Genomic DNA, 19,413 nt, shown 5'->3' on the forward strand with positions numbered 1-19,413 from the left:
TACCTGGTCTCCCTTGCCAACCTGGGTTTCTCCCCACAGTTGCAAACAAGAGCAGGAAACCAGGAAACTGAGGTGACTGCTGAGCAGAGCTCTAAGGGACAAAGGTACAAAGGACACTGCCGTGGACAGCAATGTCCTACAGACAGCCCTGGAAGGCGGAGAGCACATGCTGAATGGGAATAAAGAGGAGAAACTCCCGGGGGAGGAGCCCAGAAAAACAGATACGTCCTGAGCAAAGCAGCAGCCGTAATCCCTGTGTCCACTGGTCCCAACCTCAGTTTCTTTCTGATGGAAGTCAGATTCGGGTCCCACAATCAACTCTGTGAAAGCCTGGCACAAGATGGGAAGGCTGCTTCTTCCCACAGTCCCACCTCAGGGTCCACGGTGTGAAGACTCTGCACAATGGCTGTAGGAGTCACCTAGATGTCTTTCTATAAAGGTGTGCAGGAATTGACCCGGGGAATCTGTGGGGTCTATGTTGTACTTTCCTATATTGTCTTCAGTGACAGGATGCTACTGGTCCATGGACCCCCAGTTTTATATAAACACAAAGGTTCCAGACACTCACTTCCTTCCAAGAAAGCAAAGAACCTAGGGACTACTAGCCAATCTCCTGGCTTCTATGACCAAGAAAGGCGGAAAGGCTCTCCTGCTTTTAAGAATGATGGCTCTCACCTTAATCTGAGCATTTGGGAGGCAGAGGCAGGTGGATTTCTGTGAGTTTGAGGCCAGCTCTGGTCTACAAGAGCTAGTTCCAGGACAGGCTCCAAAGCTACACAGAGAAACACTGTCTCGAAAAACAAACAAACAAAAAGGAATGCAGAAAGAAAAAAGATCCACTATGAAAAATCATATTTAGGGATTTTTATGCATAGCTAGCTTTATAAAATTGACAATTATTCACTCTGCACTATCCTACATACATTTAGTACTTGATTTTCTGTTGCAATTTGAGAAACTAGCTATAGATAAAAGATAAGAACAGATCTACTTCCTGGCTCAGTAGACCAAGAATAATAAAACTTTAGAATTAGTTCCAGCGAGTAAGTTGGGCTTCTGTGATGGTGTGAGAGAGAACTGTCCTTCATCCTCTCAGGCAGTCGAACACTTGGTCTCTAGGGGACAGCGGCTATTTGAAAGACTTGGGAGGTGTGGCCTTGCTGAAGGAAGAAGGTCACTGAGGCGGCCTTAAGGGTTGGAAGACAGGCACCATCCCCAGTGCACTCGCTCTGCTTCTGGCTTGTGGCCCAAGATACGAACCTTTAGCGTCCTGCTCTGGCCTACTTGTTGTCATGCATGCTTCCCGTCCACGACGGCTCTTACTCTTCGGGAACCATGAACCTAAGCAAGCCTTTCTTCTCTAAGCTACAACAGAAAAACAACTGATACGGTTGTTCTCTGGAAGTTATTCTATTGATCTAGAAAATACGGGGCCTCAAATACTGTAAATAGCTAAGGCTACACAGAAAAGATGGTAGAATCGGTTTTGCTTTTGTCCAGTATCTATTAAGCTCTCAGTAACACACACATTAAGTAAATTTCATAAGAGCAACATTGCCTAAATCCAATATATGTAAATTACTAGTATTGTGAGAAAATGTCATTATAAATACATTTTATTGAAACTACTTTCTAGACATGTGCATATGTGTTTGTGTATGTATGCCTGCAGGTGCATCTGTGTGTACATGCATGTGAAACCAGAAGAGCCTTGTTTTAAAGGATAGTGTCTGTTATTGAAACTGGGGCTCCCTGACTGACTAGACAGAGAGCCTCTGGTTCTTCCTTTTTATGCCTCTCAGCACTGGGATTACAACTTTTAAAGCTTTATTTATTTAATTTTATGAATATAAATGATTTTCTGTAAGTATACATGTGCACCTTGAGTGTGCCTGGTATCACAGAGGCCAGAAGGTATCATCGACACTGGTATTTGCAGGTACTGGGAGCCAAACTCAGGTCTCTGCACTCCTGACTGCTGAGCCAGCTCTCCAGCTCTCCAGCACCCACACCCTGATTCTTATACGGGTGCTGGGGATCTGAACTCACGCTCTCAGGACTACATGGCAAGTACTTTCCAGACTGGGCCACCTCCCCAGCCCTCCACTCTAACAGTGTCCGTCCAGGTACCAGCTGTGTGGTGGCACACCTCTAAGCTAGAAGCAGTCAGCTGTGTTCTGTCAAGAGATGCTAGGATGAGATGTGTTCCAGTGACCAGGTAGTTATTCACCGCCTACTATTTCTAATAGCTATGTTGATTTAGATTGATAAGCACTTGTTAAATTGACCTCTTAATAGGTAAACTTCTGTATTTCCTTTGTGTTTCATTTATTCTACTTAGAAAGAAGCATTTAGCTTTTGAAGATTTTTGTCCTCACTGTCTGCCAGGTTTTCTGGTAACGCATGTTTCCACCTTGAATTTCAAGAGCTTTCAAGACGGTAACTACTCTGTGACTTACCTTGCTACCAAGACAACCCCAAACGTCTTTTGGGCAAGTTCTTAGTTCTGGGTTCTCAACTATGAACTACATACATAGGATATGGACCCAAATCCTAGAAAAACTCAAGATCAGATTGAGCACCCTGATGTGAAAATTCGTTTCACTTTGTTACGTGGCAAAGCCAGCGCTTCAGTGCACCCAGTCCCAGTGACTTGAGGGATGGAGATAAAGGATGAGCAGCTCTGACAAATCCGGCCTCATTACAAGAGGCAGGAGCAGAAAAGTGATCGGAAGCATGGCCCCCATTGGCTGTGTGGAACGGGCACAGTAATACTTTAACAATACAAGGAATAACTCCATCCTGGAGTTGAAAAGGGCTTTAATTTACATCTCACACAAAAATAACAGAGACTCTGTGCTTGTTTATTTAGGCAATAAATTGCATGGGGTGTCCATCAGGCATCAAGCACTACATAAGCGGCTGGAAAGGAAGCGCAGAATATATTTTCTGCCCTCCCAGAGTTTACATTTTACTGTGGGAGGTGATGAGGACTTCAAAATTCATGAACAAGATTAATTTTAGACTGCAGTTAAGTGTGAGAACAGACATTAACTGCAGTTAACAGTAAACTACTGAGGGTGCTCAGGCAAGCGGTCTCGAGCTGGTAACCGGAGGTTAAAAGGAATCACCGCTGCCCAAAAATATACAGGCAGAGTATGCCAAAAGGAGAGCACAGAACGAGCATCCGCAAGGTCTTCGTCTGCAGCAAGCAAGAGTTTGGAAATTTCAGGGGACAGAAATTTCAGGCGGTGTGGAGCTTCTTAGTGGAAAGGACAAATGGGAAAAGATGGCCACACTGGTAGGCAGGACACAACACACACAGTGTCATGTAACCAAAGACGGATGCATTGGAGCAGTATATAAAGGGAACTGTAAGAGCTGGTTTATCGTTTACAACGGTCACTCAGGCGCCCTGTGTGGAGGTAAAGTTCTACCTGATACAGCCTGATGGAGCATGATGAAGCATGATAAGGAGTTGCTACATTTGTGCAAACACAAGTTGGCGACAGCGTGCGTACAGACAGCCTGGCAGAAGAGTGCGTGTGGCTGGACTGCCAATGTATCTGTATCTAGAGTCACAGCACTTGTTGATGGTGGACTGGAAGGCAATTGCAGGACGAAAGCATTCAGAGATTCAAACGAAACATAGAACCACTGCTTCTACGGGCTACCGCTGTATTTTAGGTGTGCAAATGTCTATTATTCTCTCCAGCCTTCCCCAAGCTCCACCAGTGCCGGCCCATGCAACAAAATACAGCTAGCCTATTCCAGTAACAGTCTTTAAGGACTGGCTACCCACACTGCTTGCTCAACCTCCAACACCACATCCAAAAAAAGAGAAAGGAAAGGAAAGCCTGCAGGTTGCAGGAAGGAGTGTCTCAGGGACGCAGGCTGCCAACCTCTCCCAAGTAGGGTGTAAGAAGAGGGGCACAGAGAAGGAAGCATTTCCACCCAGCAAGGCATCACTGCAGCAAAAACCGCTCCGTCTTTCCTACGGGTGTCCAGACAGGAGCACTGCCTTCCTCTAAAGAAGCCTTCGAAAGACCAAAAGATGAAATTTAAATATTCTGGATGTATAGGTGTTTTTCCATTGATTGTTTTGCGATGTCTTAAGGAAATACTTAGTTAGTGGAAGCCATTTCTTCCCTTCCTTTGCTAAAACAAAACCATATTAAGCAATGACAGTTACTATATCTTTTTTTTTAAATCTCATTGACCAAAACCCATCATGGTGACATATTATGTGGCTATACTTATTAACTCATGCATACACATACTCTTACAAAGACTAGACTCACGCGTATATTCACAATTATGAGTCTGTCTTCCACAATTGTCATTAGGTCATACTTTCCATGTTTGTAATGTGTGTCTGCAATTATATACACTGTGGGGCAACATCCCACCATGTTATCAGGCCATAAACTGTTGCCGTGAGCCCTTGAAGTCTCCTTTATCTCAGTCAGTGTGACATCATGCTGCAAAGGGGATAACCCACCTTTGATGCAAATAAATTCTCAAATAATGCCCAGTGTATGTGCTTCAAGGCTTTTGTACAGTTGCCTCATTTGGTGAGTCACCAAGTCACTTGTAAAACCATTTCTCTGTCAATGATTTGCCAAACCAAGTGAGTACAGAGAAGGCAGTCAATTTTGTTTAGAGATTATTCACCAGGGAGCCGACAATAACTCAGGAAACACAGCAGGAAGTCACCTGCTGTCACCAGAAAACATGCACTTGTTTTTTTTTATTTTAGTGGGAGGTTGGGACACAAACCGAGAAGGGAGTCCTTGTTCTCTAACGCTGTCACTCCATCATGGCCGGCGTTCACCAGACGGCGAGGGAGATGTCAGCAAGAGTCTACAGGTGCAGAATTAGCTCATGATATGCCAATACATGGTTTATAAACTCAGCACTGTATATAAAACACACAAGTAAATGTCACTGGTAGAGAGATGACCTTCAAGGTCTCTGAGCTCCTCAGGGCACACCTGCAAATCACATGCTCCATTTAGTCCCTAGGTTTCCCATGAGCATCCAAATTCTTCCCTGCGGCACTTGGTTCTGGGCAATATGGAACGCATCAGAGATCTCTCATTTCAGGTAGCTGCTACACCTCATGATGCCTTATCAACGTGAGGGGATCTACTCTTCAGGGAATGTGAAATTAACACCTTTGGCATCTGCTCCCAGCTTTGAAAGGAAGCCTACAGCAGCAGGCAGCCTGGAAGTCATCTCTCCCTTGCTTTTCCTCTGCTCGTCTGAACCTGGGAGTTCAGTTGCTTCTGGAGAACATCTGGAGGGGGAAACAGTGGTATCAACAGGTCAGCTGCTACCACAAAAGGACCTGTATTCTATCCTGGGTAGATGAGCTGTGTTCTGCTCCTTGGCAAACTGTATTTCACTTCAAAGCCACTGGAGGAAGAGGGCCATGCTGAAGGAGATCAGTGATGGCACCCAGCACAACAGGAAATGGAAACCCTGTGTTTTAATTTAAAATGATTTTAAAATGATTCCGATTTCGCATCTTCCGACAAGACTTACATGAAACAAATAATTCAAAGGACATTAAAATCTTCAGAGAGCTAGAATCCTGCCACATGAAACCTTTGAAAAAACTGAACTGTAAACGGAGCCTTGGGCAAGGCTAGGCTACAAGGGCATTTGAACGCCATCGTCAATTCCATGACAGTATCTGACCTGGGTCATATTTATTTCCACTCATCTTCAGCAAGAACCACAACACCAAAAGGGACCAACAGAATAACGTCCCATTTTCCATCCCCCTTTGTTTCTCTGGTTGGCATTTTCACATAAAATATACATACAGAAATATGGCTGAAGCCACTGAGAGATGTCTTATCTAGCCAGGGGAAGGCCCTGGGATTGGTCCCCAGCTCTGAAAAATAAACATATAAATCTGTGAACCAAAGCTACATATCAAAATATCTATCAAGTAGGAATGGATGGTAAAGGCCATAGTGTATCAGCCATTAGCCCTAGGGATGAGCACACATTAACTGCATTAAACATGTATATCCTGTAAAACCATCTCCACTCACTCTTAACTGTAAAACTAACATCCCCAAAGGATGCGCGAGTTTAGTGCAGTAAAGAGTCCAGTCGGTTAAACAGATGCTTCTGGTTCATAGTCGTTTAAACTAAACATCTGTCTTGTTGTACCAGCTTCCACTGAATTTTACAACCTTTCCTTGGCTTTATTGTTGTTACAAAAGTCAAAGAGCTCGGGCACCTAGCGTTAGCAGACAGAACATCTCTTATTAAGTCAGATAAACTAAGAATTACCTGACAGACACCTTAAATGTAAGGGTTGAAACAAATACCAACCCAGTCTGTGGCCTTTCAGGGGACACATTTTATCTAAGAATTCTATGATTTGTATTCAACAGCTTAAAATTCACTAAAGTCAACCTTTGGGGGGCTTCAAAGAGAGTCTGTGGGGAAGGGGGAGGGGTTCAACAAGATGCTGAAATTTAAAGGTCCCTTTCTATGGTTTACGTTTTCCAACTACACTTCCCAGCCGACTTTTAATTCCTTAACTCCTTCCTAGAGTATCTCTTTAAATATTTTTGACTCACAGCCCACACTGCAGAGGCCAAGATGTAGCTGGCAGGAGACGCCATGTCTAACAGAGAGATGTGGGCGGGACATGTCCCATGAAAAGAGACCTCTGAGTACACACAGAGACACCGGTGTATATTTATAGGCAAGCCTGGGCTGTTTATTTCATCCTTATGTCAGGGAGTTACAAACATTCATTTCAGAGTCGGCAAGCTCTGGTCATCAAGGGTCCACTCAGAAAGCCAGTCTTGCAGCCCGTAAGCCACAAACGTGAAAGGGGACTTCTCAAGACGCTCCAACTGTGACAATTTTAGATCCTTGAGTCTGCAGGCGTAACTCGGGGAAGGACGAGACAAACCGCGCACAAACGATTTACCAGTGTGTGGACTATACGCGCTTTCGCTGCCGTCCTAAAGGAATGCAGCTGGGAGCGGAGAGAAATCCTGCCCAGGGCTCACTTCTAGCTCACCCCCTGGCAACCTGTCCTTCCTCACCCCCAATCACAAGGCCGGCAAGCCAGTGAACGAGGAGCTTTAACTAGCTGGGCTTCCTCCTCTGATTCCAGAAAGGTTTCCTTAGGATACGGAGTCAAAACTATATTCAAGGCAGACCAATCGTAAGAAATCTCGAGATGGGAAAAGTAAGGACAAACAGCAGACTTTTTATGCTTGCAACAACAGCTCTAAAAATTCCTCTGTCAATGACTGTGGAGAAACAGAAAACAACTAGCAAGAGGCAAGGCCCCCTGAACAGGTGGAGGACCTCTGCTTCACTGGGGAGCCAGAGAGCAGGGATTCCGGTCCATCTTCGTTCGCTGTGGATCACCTGCACCAAGACCACCAGACTTTCCGAGAAAGATCCATCTCAGTCTCAACAGAACTTCCCCAACACAGTCTCTGGGGATCCAGCCGGCCCAAGGCTGATAGCTTTATGATTTCAGTGAGGAAGGGACATGTTCCAAGAAGGACAAAACTTGCTCTCGGGAGTCTCACTAGAGTCAGAGCAACTTGTATTTTTAACGAGCTCCCAGAGGCCCGTCCATCCAACACAGACAGAAATACTGCCGTCACTCAAAGTCATCGCTATCGTCATCAGAAGTCAAATGGAAACAGCAGGCCTAGACACAGTCTGTTGCACATTCTACCCCGAGTCATCCACCCTAGGACGCCGGACAGAACGAGGCCACGTTTACACTCTTTATAGGTGAATCGGGGTCCCTCTGGAGCCTCTGGAGCATGGGAAAGGCCTCTTTCCACGTGAACCCCTCTAAAAAGCAGAAGTAATTGCCTCTTTGTTCTCCTAGCGTCCGTCTACCTTCAGCCACCATGATGCCCCCGTGTCACCTCAACGACGCTCTCATCTACCCTGGTCCTAGACCCCAAGACTGACGACTATGAACTGGGTTCCTAAGCTCTTAAGAGGCACGGTACCTAAAAATTTGGAGAAACATTTAGAGATTTGAAAAGAAAAAGTAACCTACCCATAGCTACGCAGGTTTACTGGTCTACCTACTTGAGAAGTTCAGGCAGAAGGATTATTTGGAACAGTCTAGATGGCAATGCAAGACCTGGGATCAACACCTGCAGCACACAGCAACAGAAAAGAGAGAAGAGGCTGGGAGACAAATCTAATCAGTTACCCAAGATGAAGCTAGGAGCGTACGGTCATACACAGAAGACGATAAACACACATTTCCATACGTGTTTCCAAACAACTCACTGAGAGCATGGGTTCTCAGGGTGATCATGCTGATGGCCCTTCTGAGATGGAGCAGCGTGGCACTGGTTCGTGTGTGATATAATGCCACCTCCAGGAAGACTTTCACAAAGGGACCATCACCTGGAGTATGAGTTTATCAACTCGGCATACCGCCTTATGAGATGGGTAATTCGTCATGGTAGGGCACTTTACTGGGTGTTAGACAACGTGTTAACGGCTACTGGTTTCTATCTTGAGAGGCCAGCAGCAGGTTCCTTGCTGACACCTTGTGACAACCAAAAGTGTCTCCTGAAATGGAGAAAGGTATCAGGAGTTAGCGGAAAACAGGCAGGACAAATGCCCTTCCAACTGTGTGCCAGGGGTCATGGAGTTAGCGGTACTCCCCAAAAGAGGGAGGAGAAAAAGGAATGGGATGCAATGGAGAGAGATGATCAGACATTCTAGCTGCCTCGGTCACCGAGTACTGAAATTACCCAAGGGGAAAGACTCAGAATCATGGATGAGCCAGACCATGGATCAGCTGCCGGAGGTGGCTAAGAATCAAATGTACTCAGGACAACAACAAAAAAAGATACAGGAAAAAAAAAGGATTTAAACCGGTGTCTGGCCCTGTGAGGCCCAGCTATATATAAAGCTAAGGCTTTTCCTCTTGGCTTGTCCAAAGCTGAGTCTATGAGAAAGAACATGCCACAGATGTCAACTGTGTCAGACGGAGGCCGCTATCACTGTGCTGACGTGATACTGAGACAAAACACCCGGGAATGCAAGCCGTGGGGAGAGAAGACTGAAAACACTGGGCCTGTTCTATACCGGGGGCCTCCTGCCACTTGAAGCGCAGTGAAAGGCCGTAAAGAGTGCAGGCCAGATGTGTGTGCTTAAACTGCTTGGGAAAGGGACCAGGTGCTCACACAGTAGAAGCAGCCCAGGAGGTTCTGAGGGTTTAACAAGCACAGTCCACTGGACTACGGGCACGGCCCAGGTGACTTGCTGGGAACTGTATACAAAGTAAGGCTGCCACACCTGACTTCACCCTGTTGAGTGAGGTCAAGGCAGGCGCCTTGAGGCAACTTTTGAAACTGGCACCGGAGCGACACAGCCAGAGATACTTTGTGTGTCCCCCGAGGTTGCCTGCCCCACACTGCCTCCTGCCCTCTATCAATTACAACCAAACCAAGATAAAGAACCTGTCATTCAAACAAGAGGACCAGGTAGACTGGCAGGAAGTTCCTTGACACCAGAAACAAGTGGGAAGTTCCAGAGAAGAGCTAGAGTTCCTCATTCCTTTGTCCAGGAAGCCAGAGGCTAAAGCAGACAAGAAAGGCAGAACTTGAGCCCACAGAACAGTCAGGATTCAACTGTCCAGCCACAGGCGGATGGAAACAGTGCCTAACACCTACACTGTGAAGCCAGGCCACGACCCCCTTTCACCAAGCAGCAGGACTCTGGAGAAGCTGAGACCCAGGAGGAACCCTTGGGTCTAGGAGCTAGGGACATAGTCTTTAATCCCTAGCATCACAAAAAAAAAAGATATAGATGACAGACATGGATATTCTCTACATTATTTCAATTTTAACACATATTTGGAATTTTTCATAAAAAAATGCTGAAAGAAATTTTGGGGATTTTGTCTGCTTGGTTTTTTTGGTTTTGTTTTTGGTTTTGGAGATAGGGTTTCTCTACATAGTCTTCTGGAACTTCCTCTGTAGACCAAGCTGACCACCAACTCAGGGATCCACCTACCTCTGCCTCCCAAGTGTTGGAATTAAAGGTGTACACCACCATGCCCAGCTCTGAAAGCAAATTTTGAGTAGTATTACTCTATCCTAGAATGGTACACAAGGAAAATAAATATATACTAAACAAAAATAACAGGTTATAAAATATTATGAACATAACAAAATTTGTGAGACTATAATAAACATCAAAATATTATTATCGTTTGAAAGTGGGATAACAGGCGAGTTCTGTTTTTTGTCCATTTATAAATTTTTAATCTATTTTTAATAAGCATTTGTTGCTTTAGCATCCAAAAACTGTATGCTTTTAAAACAAATGCATTGCTGAACTCAGATCCAGAGCTCCCGCCCACTGCTCCGCCCACCCAGAAAGATGGATACTGAAGTGTGCAGCATGCGCAAGGCCCCGGATTTGGCTCCTAGTTCCATAAAAAAGAAACAATTACAGCAAACTTTCATAAAGGAATTTGGTAAGAAAATAGTCAAGGCAAGGACATCTATCGCAATTAACGTTTACTGGGCGGTGAAAACACACCAGCTATTGTGTGGCGTGGTTTGCATACATTACTAAGTTTGGCAAAAGTCACGATTAAGTTACTTCATCCAAATGGGTTTCTAGATTAGCTTTACTCGACTGGTACACGCTACACAAATATTTCAAAATCTGAAACACTTCTGTTCCCACAGGTTTCAGATAAGGAATACACAGCCTGTACTGAAAACCCTGCGATAACTCCCGAGCCCCACGTTACAGATAAGAACAAAGGCTTGAAGGAAGAAGTGCCCTGTGTCTCAAACAACTGCCCCGAGGAATGTGATCCAAAGCGGGCCTGTCCCCAAAGGCTGCGCCTTAACAGCCGAGTCTGGGGAAGAGGAAGAAGTGGTGAGACCACAGAAGCAGAAGAACCAAGGCTGCAAACACTACAGGATCTGGCCTGGCCTAGAGCCCAGCAGGTCTCGTCTCGGCAGATGTGCCTCGGACGGCAGCAGAACCACATCTGCTCTGATGTCATTGACAAGTGACAATCATTCTGGAGAAAGACAGCGCAGCCAGGGCTATGGCTCAGGGAGTAAAAGCACTCACCACGCAAGCCTGGTGACTTGTGTTCGAGCCCCAGAACCCATAGAAGGGGTAAGGAAGGAGCAGACTCCACAGAGTTCTTCTCTGTATCACAAACACCCACACACATGCATACATACATCATGCATATATTACACGCACAAATACTTTTAAAAAGAGATGACAGATCTTTGGGATGTTTGATATTGAGAAAGGTATAAGCAAACTCCACCTAATCCCTTGTTATATTTGATCTGTTCACCTATCACCTTACCTCCGGCTAACCCCATCCCTCATCACTAAGACCTAAGAGTCGGCTAACTTATAAGTATCACTGTATCACACTCAAATGATGGAGTGCACATGCACTTTAGGAGACCAGCAATGTGAATACTGTTTGCCAGTCGCCAACACCAGAGCAAACAGAACATGGGGAAGACATGACTGGGCCTCGCCAGCATCTCTGTCCTGTGTATAGAAGCATGTGACTGGTTCTGGCTAATGGCACATGAGCAATGAGTACATTCCTCTGCACAGCGCTACCCCAACTAGTCCTGTCCCGAGAGTCAGCAAAAAACCAACAGACCAGAGGGAAGCAATCCGAGTGGCTGCAGGAAGGACATCTCCCAGGTCCACAGACCCGTGTTCCTTTACCACCTGTGACAGAAGGACTATTTGCTACCACACTGCAACCGACCTATCCTGGCCAGCACAACAGGCTTAGTGACCATCCCAGGCATATCACAACTGCATTTAAGACCACCCCTACTTTCTTCCACCTAAATCTAAAGGGGACTACCTACAGGCTACTTTCATTAACCTCTGTATCTTGGGTTCTGTTCACCCCTTTTAGCATCTCCAGGCCCATGTGAAGCAATGCACTGATATGTATAAACGACTTGTCATTTATGATGATACAAGTTCCAAGCAAAAGTCAAACGGATTTACTAGTAAGTTAGACTTTTAAAGGGTTGTAGGGATTCACAAAAAGACCGCCAGAAAAAGCATCCTGAGAGGGGGGAAATTACTTATTCATGAAATCGAACATTGACTTGGGTATTCAACTTTGAACCTCTCTTCTTATGATAAATAACTAATGAAACTAGAGAAGGGGGAGGGGTGTCTCAAATCCCAGCCATCCTGAAAAAGGAACACTCTAGCTCCGAAGGCATCGGGGTGGCGGGCATGGGCATGCACACCTGCTTTCATCTTGTAAAGCGTCATAACCGCCACTACTCAGGAAAAAAAATTGAAACTAGAACTCCTCACAAATATCACCAGTGAATTTAAAAATTAAAAGCATAAGCCCACAGGATTATAATGCAAATATCAAAAGCACATCTCAAAGGTCACCGGCAACCTTTTCTTTCTAACCCTTCCAGGAAAGGGGCCTACAGGTACCACCTCAGGAAACAGCTATGAAATAAATGACTGCTCTCATTGGGTCCCGCTGGCTCACAGCGCTGCTAATTCCACTGCCAGCGCCCCAGAACACAGAGGCTGCACACAAGGAAGCATGCACTCGGATTTATTTATATACCAGTTAAGTAAAATGTCACACTTCAAGTAACGGATCTGAAATCTGAACTTGGACACCTTTAATCTCCCTTTTGTCTTCTGTGGGAACGCAAAGGAAGGGTTACCACCTGAAAGGCAGCTACACAATGACCCTATGACGCAATGCCTGCCCGTCTTTCTCTGGAGTCAGGCAAAAACATCCTCAAAGTGTTAACCCATTTTCTTTATTCTTGCAACCACGCTGAACAAACTAAAACTTTGGTACCTCAGAATCAACTTAAAACTCTCACACTTTTGATATGCTGTGGCCAAAAAAAAAAAAAAATCAATTATTGAGTAGCCATATAACTACACTAAAAACATTTTTATTTAAATTCATTCAAAAGCAAAGCATTGTTATCTCTACTGCCCTGCCTGTCTTATCCCAAGAGTGTTACTAAATATGGTAAGATTGCTCAACACTCCTGCTAGACACCAGTCTACACACCAGCGACTGTGCTTCCTTCCAGTCACCTGAGTCGAGAGGAACCAGCATTGAGTGTTTATTGGTCAGCACGCATCCACTGCGCACGTAGCACACAAGTACACCCGTCACCCGTCTAATTTATGCAAAGTTCACCAACCCTGGGAACAGCGAGGGAGGCCGGAGGTTCTGTCCTCTCGGTCATCTTTAACCTCCCAGCCAGTGACTTCTGGGTAACATCTGGGGATAGGAACTCTTTGTGCCTTCCAGATGTGACTTAATATTGGCAGCTGCTTTCCAGTCGATTCTCTTTTTCTTCCTTATTTTTTTGTGTTTTAACTTTACTTCCCTGTGAGTAGCAAACGTGCCTACTTCACAAAGGTTTGTGAACTTCCTGTCTTCTGTCTTCAAGTAGCTCATCAAAGGAAATCTGTACTCATCACGGTACAGGATGGAAAATAACCCACTGTGCTGTCTGAACGCAAACACCTCAGCCTTTGCTGCTATGCATTTTTGCACGCAGCAGCAGCAGCAGCAGCAGCAGCAGCAGTGGAAGTAGCCTCGGAGCTACTCTAAGCGACACCACAGTCAAGGTGACACAAAGAGAAGACTGGAGACAGGAGAACTCCCACTCCAGGGTCTCCTCCTGCAGTTACTTCAGAAGACTGAGCGACAACTGTTCCTTTGGGCTCCAGAGAAAAGAAGCCATCGTACTGAAACTAATACTGATGAAGATTACACAGTTCAGATTGGACCTTTTTTTCTTTCTTTCTCAGAGCTGAAAGAAGGAAGCTCAGGCATGACCTGATGACCACACACTTTGCTTTCACAGGACGAGAAGCAGCTTGTAGGGTGAGAAGTACCACTAAAACCGTGCTCGGTCAACACGGGGAACTAACCCGTTCATTCCAGGCAATGTTTGCCTAAGGAAGTCACTAAAACTGTCCCCAAGCATACCTCCTCCACCGCAAGCACAGATGACAGCGCTGACGTCCTACCCAACACTGAAGAAACCAACAAGGGAGGAGGAGGGAAAGGGGCAAAGTAGCAAGGGGGTGAATATAAACAACATTTGACGTAACTGAATACGTAATGAAGTACTTTGTTCAAGATGGAAAAAAACGTGGTAGAGATGAACAATTCTTTCAGGCTGTACCCCCCTATGATTCCCACACACACCATGCCATTATCCGCCCCCAACACCAGCAAGCAGGGCACATGTGTTCTCTCTCTCTCTCTCTCTCTCTCTCTCTCTCTCTCTCTCTCTCTCTCTCACACACACACACACACACACACACACACACACACACACTGTCTCCATCACACACACACACAGAATAAACAGACCAAGAACTTTTTAAAAAATGTAATGCAGTAAAAGACAAAACCTAATTTCCCAATAAATGAGAACCAGCAGAACTGTTTTAAAAATCAAGCTGAAGCAGCAGTCAAGCTTTGAACCGTCCGCTGCAGCAGGACAAGACTGACTACCCAGAGACGGCACCATCCCCTCAGACTTCTGGATAGGCCTCCAAGACTCCCTGTAACGGCTGCAGGTAGAAGACAGCAGATCGGGGGATCTTCTCACCAAGGGGGAGACCCCAAAGAGAAGAAGAGTAGGGCTGTGCTGGCCTAACTGAAAGGCTGGAGAGAGTCAGGTGGAGGACTCAGAAGGAGAAAATCACTAGTCAAGAGTTGGGGAAAAGTGGCTTACTTTGAAAAAATTTTAAAAATAAAGAGAGGAAAAGATAACAGTGATCTCTGTAACTCTAAGTCTCCAATCGGCCAGCTCTCCGCGCTGCTGCCAGTCTCGACGTCCCCACAGGGCCAATTCTCCTGACACAGCTCCACAGAGGAAAGCACTTAAGCTCTGTAAGCCATCTAGACGTGACGGACACAGGTTAAATGTGCAGCCAGGCTTTTCCTGTAGTACTTGTGGTAACCACTTAGATGGAGGGTACCCACAAAGTACCCAGAGCTTCAAAAGAACTCATCCCACGCATGCACCAAGGATAACAGGAAGCTATGCACTCCCCACTGCAAACATACAGAAGAGGGCGTGCTTCCAGACAGTGTGTGTGCTTGTGTTTCTGTGTGCGTACGCATGCGTGCACACCATGGTGCTCGTGTAGCAGTCAGAGAATGCTAGCCTTCTACCGTGTTTGAGACAGGGTGTCTTTCGGATGTTTTCAGCTGCATGCTGCATACGCCAGGCTAACTAGCCTATAAGCTCCCAAGGGTTCTATCTCTACTTCCCATCTCTCCTTGGACACCGTGGGATGGCAGACATTTACCTGCACCATAGCATCTGACGTTTATGTGGGCTCTGGGTATTCAGACTCGGGTCCCAGCACTTGTACAGCAAGCACTGCTACACGGAGTCATCACCCCGGCCCAAAGACTTGTTCTATTGTTTGTTTTGTTTCCTACAACAGATTCTGATAGTTTCCCCTCCAGCTTCTCCCAGGTCATCCTCAACTCCCTACCCAACTTCATGTTTGTTCTCTTGTGTTCTCATGAATTCTTCCCCTCCCCGGCCCCGCCACACAACAAACAAACAAATGGGGAAAAAAACCAAACAAATAAATTTAAACAAGGACGCCAATAAGACCAAAAAAAAAGAAAGAAAGAGAAAAAGAAAAAGCGTATGTGTGCACACACCACCACGACAATCAAACCATGGAGTCTGTTCTTTGTTAGCCAACTACTCCTGGGCTTGAGTCCTGCCCTGGAGTGTGGTTGGTAGATCCGGCGACACTCCACTGGAGAAAACTGATGTTTCATTTTTCATTAGGTAGCAACATCAAGCAGCTTCCGGGTTAGGGGTGGGACTGTCTCTTCCCTTACCCTTTTTGGTTCTGGGATTCTGTCTGGCTTGAACCTGTACTGGCTTGGGCACGCTCTCACATCTCACAGTCTCTCTGAGTTCATCCCTGCTGTGTCTGGGAGACACTGTCACCTTGGAGTCATCTCCTCCACCTCTGGCTCTTCCAGTCCCTCTGCCTTCTCGTCTGCAGAGATCCCTGAGCCTTGAAGAGAGGGCTTGGAAAATGACAAACTGCATGGGAAGCCCTTGTGCCTCTAACACACCTTACTGCGACTGCTGGGGCTCAAGTACCCGCTGGCCCTCAGCTTAGCCTCGTCAGCTGAAGACGGTCTCAGTCTCACCAGTGTAATGTACAGTTTTTTGGTTTGTCTTGTTGGTTTTTGCTTTTCTAGGTATTCATAGGAGTAAAGATTCCAGCGCAACCATTCTGGATAAGATCTGCCTCCACCAGGAGTGAGATTAAGTGTATACAACACCCCACGTGCCACCGCTCTCGTGAGAGGGTAAATAAGTCCCATGGAGGGTGGCAGATGTAGGAATGTTCCCTACGATGCTGTGCGGGAACTGGAGGGGGAAAAAAAACCCATAGCAAGAATGAATGTTCACATAACCGCAGTAAACAGGCAAGTCCCTCAGCATATAGTTCTGAGTGAAAGTTTGGGGTGTGGTCCTCACTCTCAGGGAGAACGCTTTCAGGAAGAGAAAGAACAAGGGGAAAGTGGGGGGGGGGAGATACCAGGTGGGGAGGTTGATCTGAAAACTGTATTATGGCACAGGTGAGAGAATATTCTGCAGCCATTTTCGTTCAGGTAGGAGAACAGCACACTGTCATAGGCAGAAGCAGGCACCGAAACTGTACGTGCCACAAAGAAGCCACGGGGGACAAGGCCGAGCAGCATGCACCAGGAGCCAGTCCACCCTCAGTCAACTGTGAACTGGCCTTAGAAGCTCTGGCATCTCCTACAAACAGAAAAGGGAAACATTCGTTCATCAGGTCTGCGAAAACAGTGACTGGGGAACCGGGACAGACACAGCTAGGCTGGGTAAGCACTTGCTTTGAAAGCACAGGGCCTGAGTTCAATCCCAGGGCACAATGCTGTTTGGTTTGGGTTATGGTAATACATGAGGATCCTTGGTAATCACTGGCCAGCCAGCCTAGCTTATTTGGTGAGGTCCAGGCTATATAGAGAAACCTTATCTAAAGAAAGAAAACAGGGAGAAGGTGGCAGGGTGGCACTGGAGATGGCTCAGAGGTTAAGACTGTTAAAAGTATGCACTGCTCTTGCAGAGGATCCGAGTTCGGATCCCAGCACCCATCTTAGGGAGCTCACAACTGCCTATGACTCCGGCTCTAGGGGCTCTAACACCCTCTCTTTACTCTGCAGGCACTTGTAGTCATGTGTGCACACTCTCACACACATAACCGTGCCTTGCACGTAACATGTGAGTGTGCATGTGAGTGCACGCGTGTGTGCATGCACACGTACACCAACCACAATTTTTAAACTAAAAATAAATAAATCTTTTAAAAAGTCAACAATAACAATAAGACAAAAAACAAAATCCACATGGCAGATAACAGTGGTATTCCTCTGCTCTCCATATGCACTTGGACAAGTACATGAACACACACATGTACCCATATACATGAACACATGTACATAAAAATAAATGTTTTATCTGTATAAATTATTTCTTAACCAAGTTAACTTTAAAACACACATGCATAGGTTGGGGAAAAGGCTCAGCAGTTAAAACAGCTGCTGTACAAACAAAAAAAAGATTGGAATTCTCAACCCACAGAAGCACTAGATGAGCAATGCAGCCCACCTAGAGTCCTGTATCAAGGAGGAGAGATACGGGATCCCCAGAGCAAGTTAGGAAGCAGAGCTTTTATCAGCCTGCTCTGGGCTTGATGAAAAGATCCTGTCTTAAAAGGAATCAGGTGGGAGAGGGAGCAAGGAAGAGTCCACCTGATATACCCACCTGCATGTGCACACATGTACACACACACACGATCCATGCACATAGATATGTATCTGCATCACTCTCACACACACACGCACACACACACACACACAATGCCTTGAAGATAAAAACATGCAAACCAAAACAGATATACTGCATACATCTATTTCTATGAACTATCTAGAAGATATTCCTATGAAATATCAGAAACAGGAAGCAGACCAGTGACTGCCAAACTCTGGTAGAGGGAGGCATAGCGAGAAATTGTTTGCTAGGCATGGGTGGGCAGGGCCACAAATGTTTGGGGAGCAGAAAGGGGTAGTGATCACACAACACGCGAATGTACTAACTGCCACGCAGACATCCCATCGAACAAGAACAATTTTACTGTGGATTTTGCCTCAGGCAAAAATACATGTAAAGCAACATGTGTCACAAGAGTACATACATAATACAGACTAAAGGACACGCAGCAGCAAATAGTTGGCTAGAGGGGAAAGAAGTAAGGAAAGTAAATCACAAAGCCAAATGTCTCCATGTAAGTCTGAGAAGGGCCTTGACCAGCCTCTGTTAACTGTGAGCCATGAACTAGCCAGGAGCTGCTGGAACTCCCCAGCCTGGAGGACTAAGGAACTGCTGCTGCTTAGCTGCTCTGAAAAAGAAAAGAAACGTGCACGCCACTCCACGCCATCCTTCAGCTTGCCACTGAATGTGTACATCACTGCTGTGTACACGCGGTGCGTTCCTCCTTCACAGTACAGAGCATCCTGAAACAGACCGCCCTGCAGCCCCGAGGAAGCCCCAGCATCTGCCTTCTCAACTTCCTTCCCTATGTGTTCCGCACTCGTCTATACACACAACATGACAGTTCATAAAGATTTCATAATGACCAGAACATTACACAATCATCTACACAAAAATAAAACCCCAGGCTAAAACAGGGTTATTGTTTATATATAAATCGCTCACAGCCAAACCTTTCACACAAATCACTAAAAATAACCAAATCATTCATACACACACACACACACACACACACACACACACACACACGCTCATGCACATATCTGTGCCACTTCTATAACCCCTAAACTGGAGTTTATACAACTTGACTTTTACCAGGAGGGGGAAAAAATTTAGCTGGATAAGAGTTCATTGTATCACGATGAACCTTCCCTAGGCCCTGTGACCACCTGGCTTGGCTGCCTGGATCAAGTTTAAAGACCTGGAATCGGTTCAGAGGACCCACACACAGTACCGGTATTATAAGTCTATGAGGTTGGCCTCGCGCTCCTGGCGGCTTCCAGCTACTATGCTAAAAGTCCTACTTTTCTGGGTCTGTTTTCCAAGCCCCAAACACCAACATGTCACCTGCTTGAGTGCAGTGTACCTAACTGAGCTCTCAGGGATTTCGTTTTCCTCAAAATAAACTAAAAGGCTGCCCTTTTTAAACAATTCGTCACGAAAGTCATTGCCTTGAGGTGACAAAGGAGGCAAACCTGACATTTGTGGGGAAAGAGCAGCTGGGAAGGATCCC

General features: G+C 45.9%; 1 protein-coding gene across 4 annotated transcripts in view; it reads right to left on the reverse strand.

Annotated features, from left to right (window-relative positions):
* The window catches only part of Stk39 (serine/threonine kinase 39), a 267,625-nt gene that overhangs the window by 217,324 nt on the left and 30,888 nt on the right, over positions 1–19,413 (reverse strand). The window contains exon 1 of one of the 4 annotated variants that reach the window (XM_085681007.2): positions 8,305–8,405. The exons of the other annotated variants lie outside the window; for them this stretch is intronic. Within the exon in view, the coding sequence (XP_085537133.1) occupies positions 8,305–8,332 (28 nt within the window). The 5' untranslated portion in view covers positions 8,333–8,405. Of the gene's footprint in view, positions 1–8,304; positions 8,406–19,413 lie in introns of those variants that run through there. 4 annotated transcript variants of the gene reach the window in all.

This window comes from Myodes glareolus, chromosome 21 (assembly GCF_982192425.1).
Source record: "Myodes glareolus chromosome 21, mMyoGla1.1, whole genome shotgun sequence".
Taxonomy (NCBI): Eukaryota; Metazoa; Chordata; class Mammalia; order Rodentia; family Cricetidae; genus Myodes; species Myodes glareolus.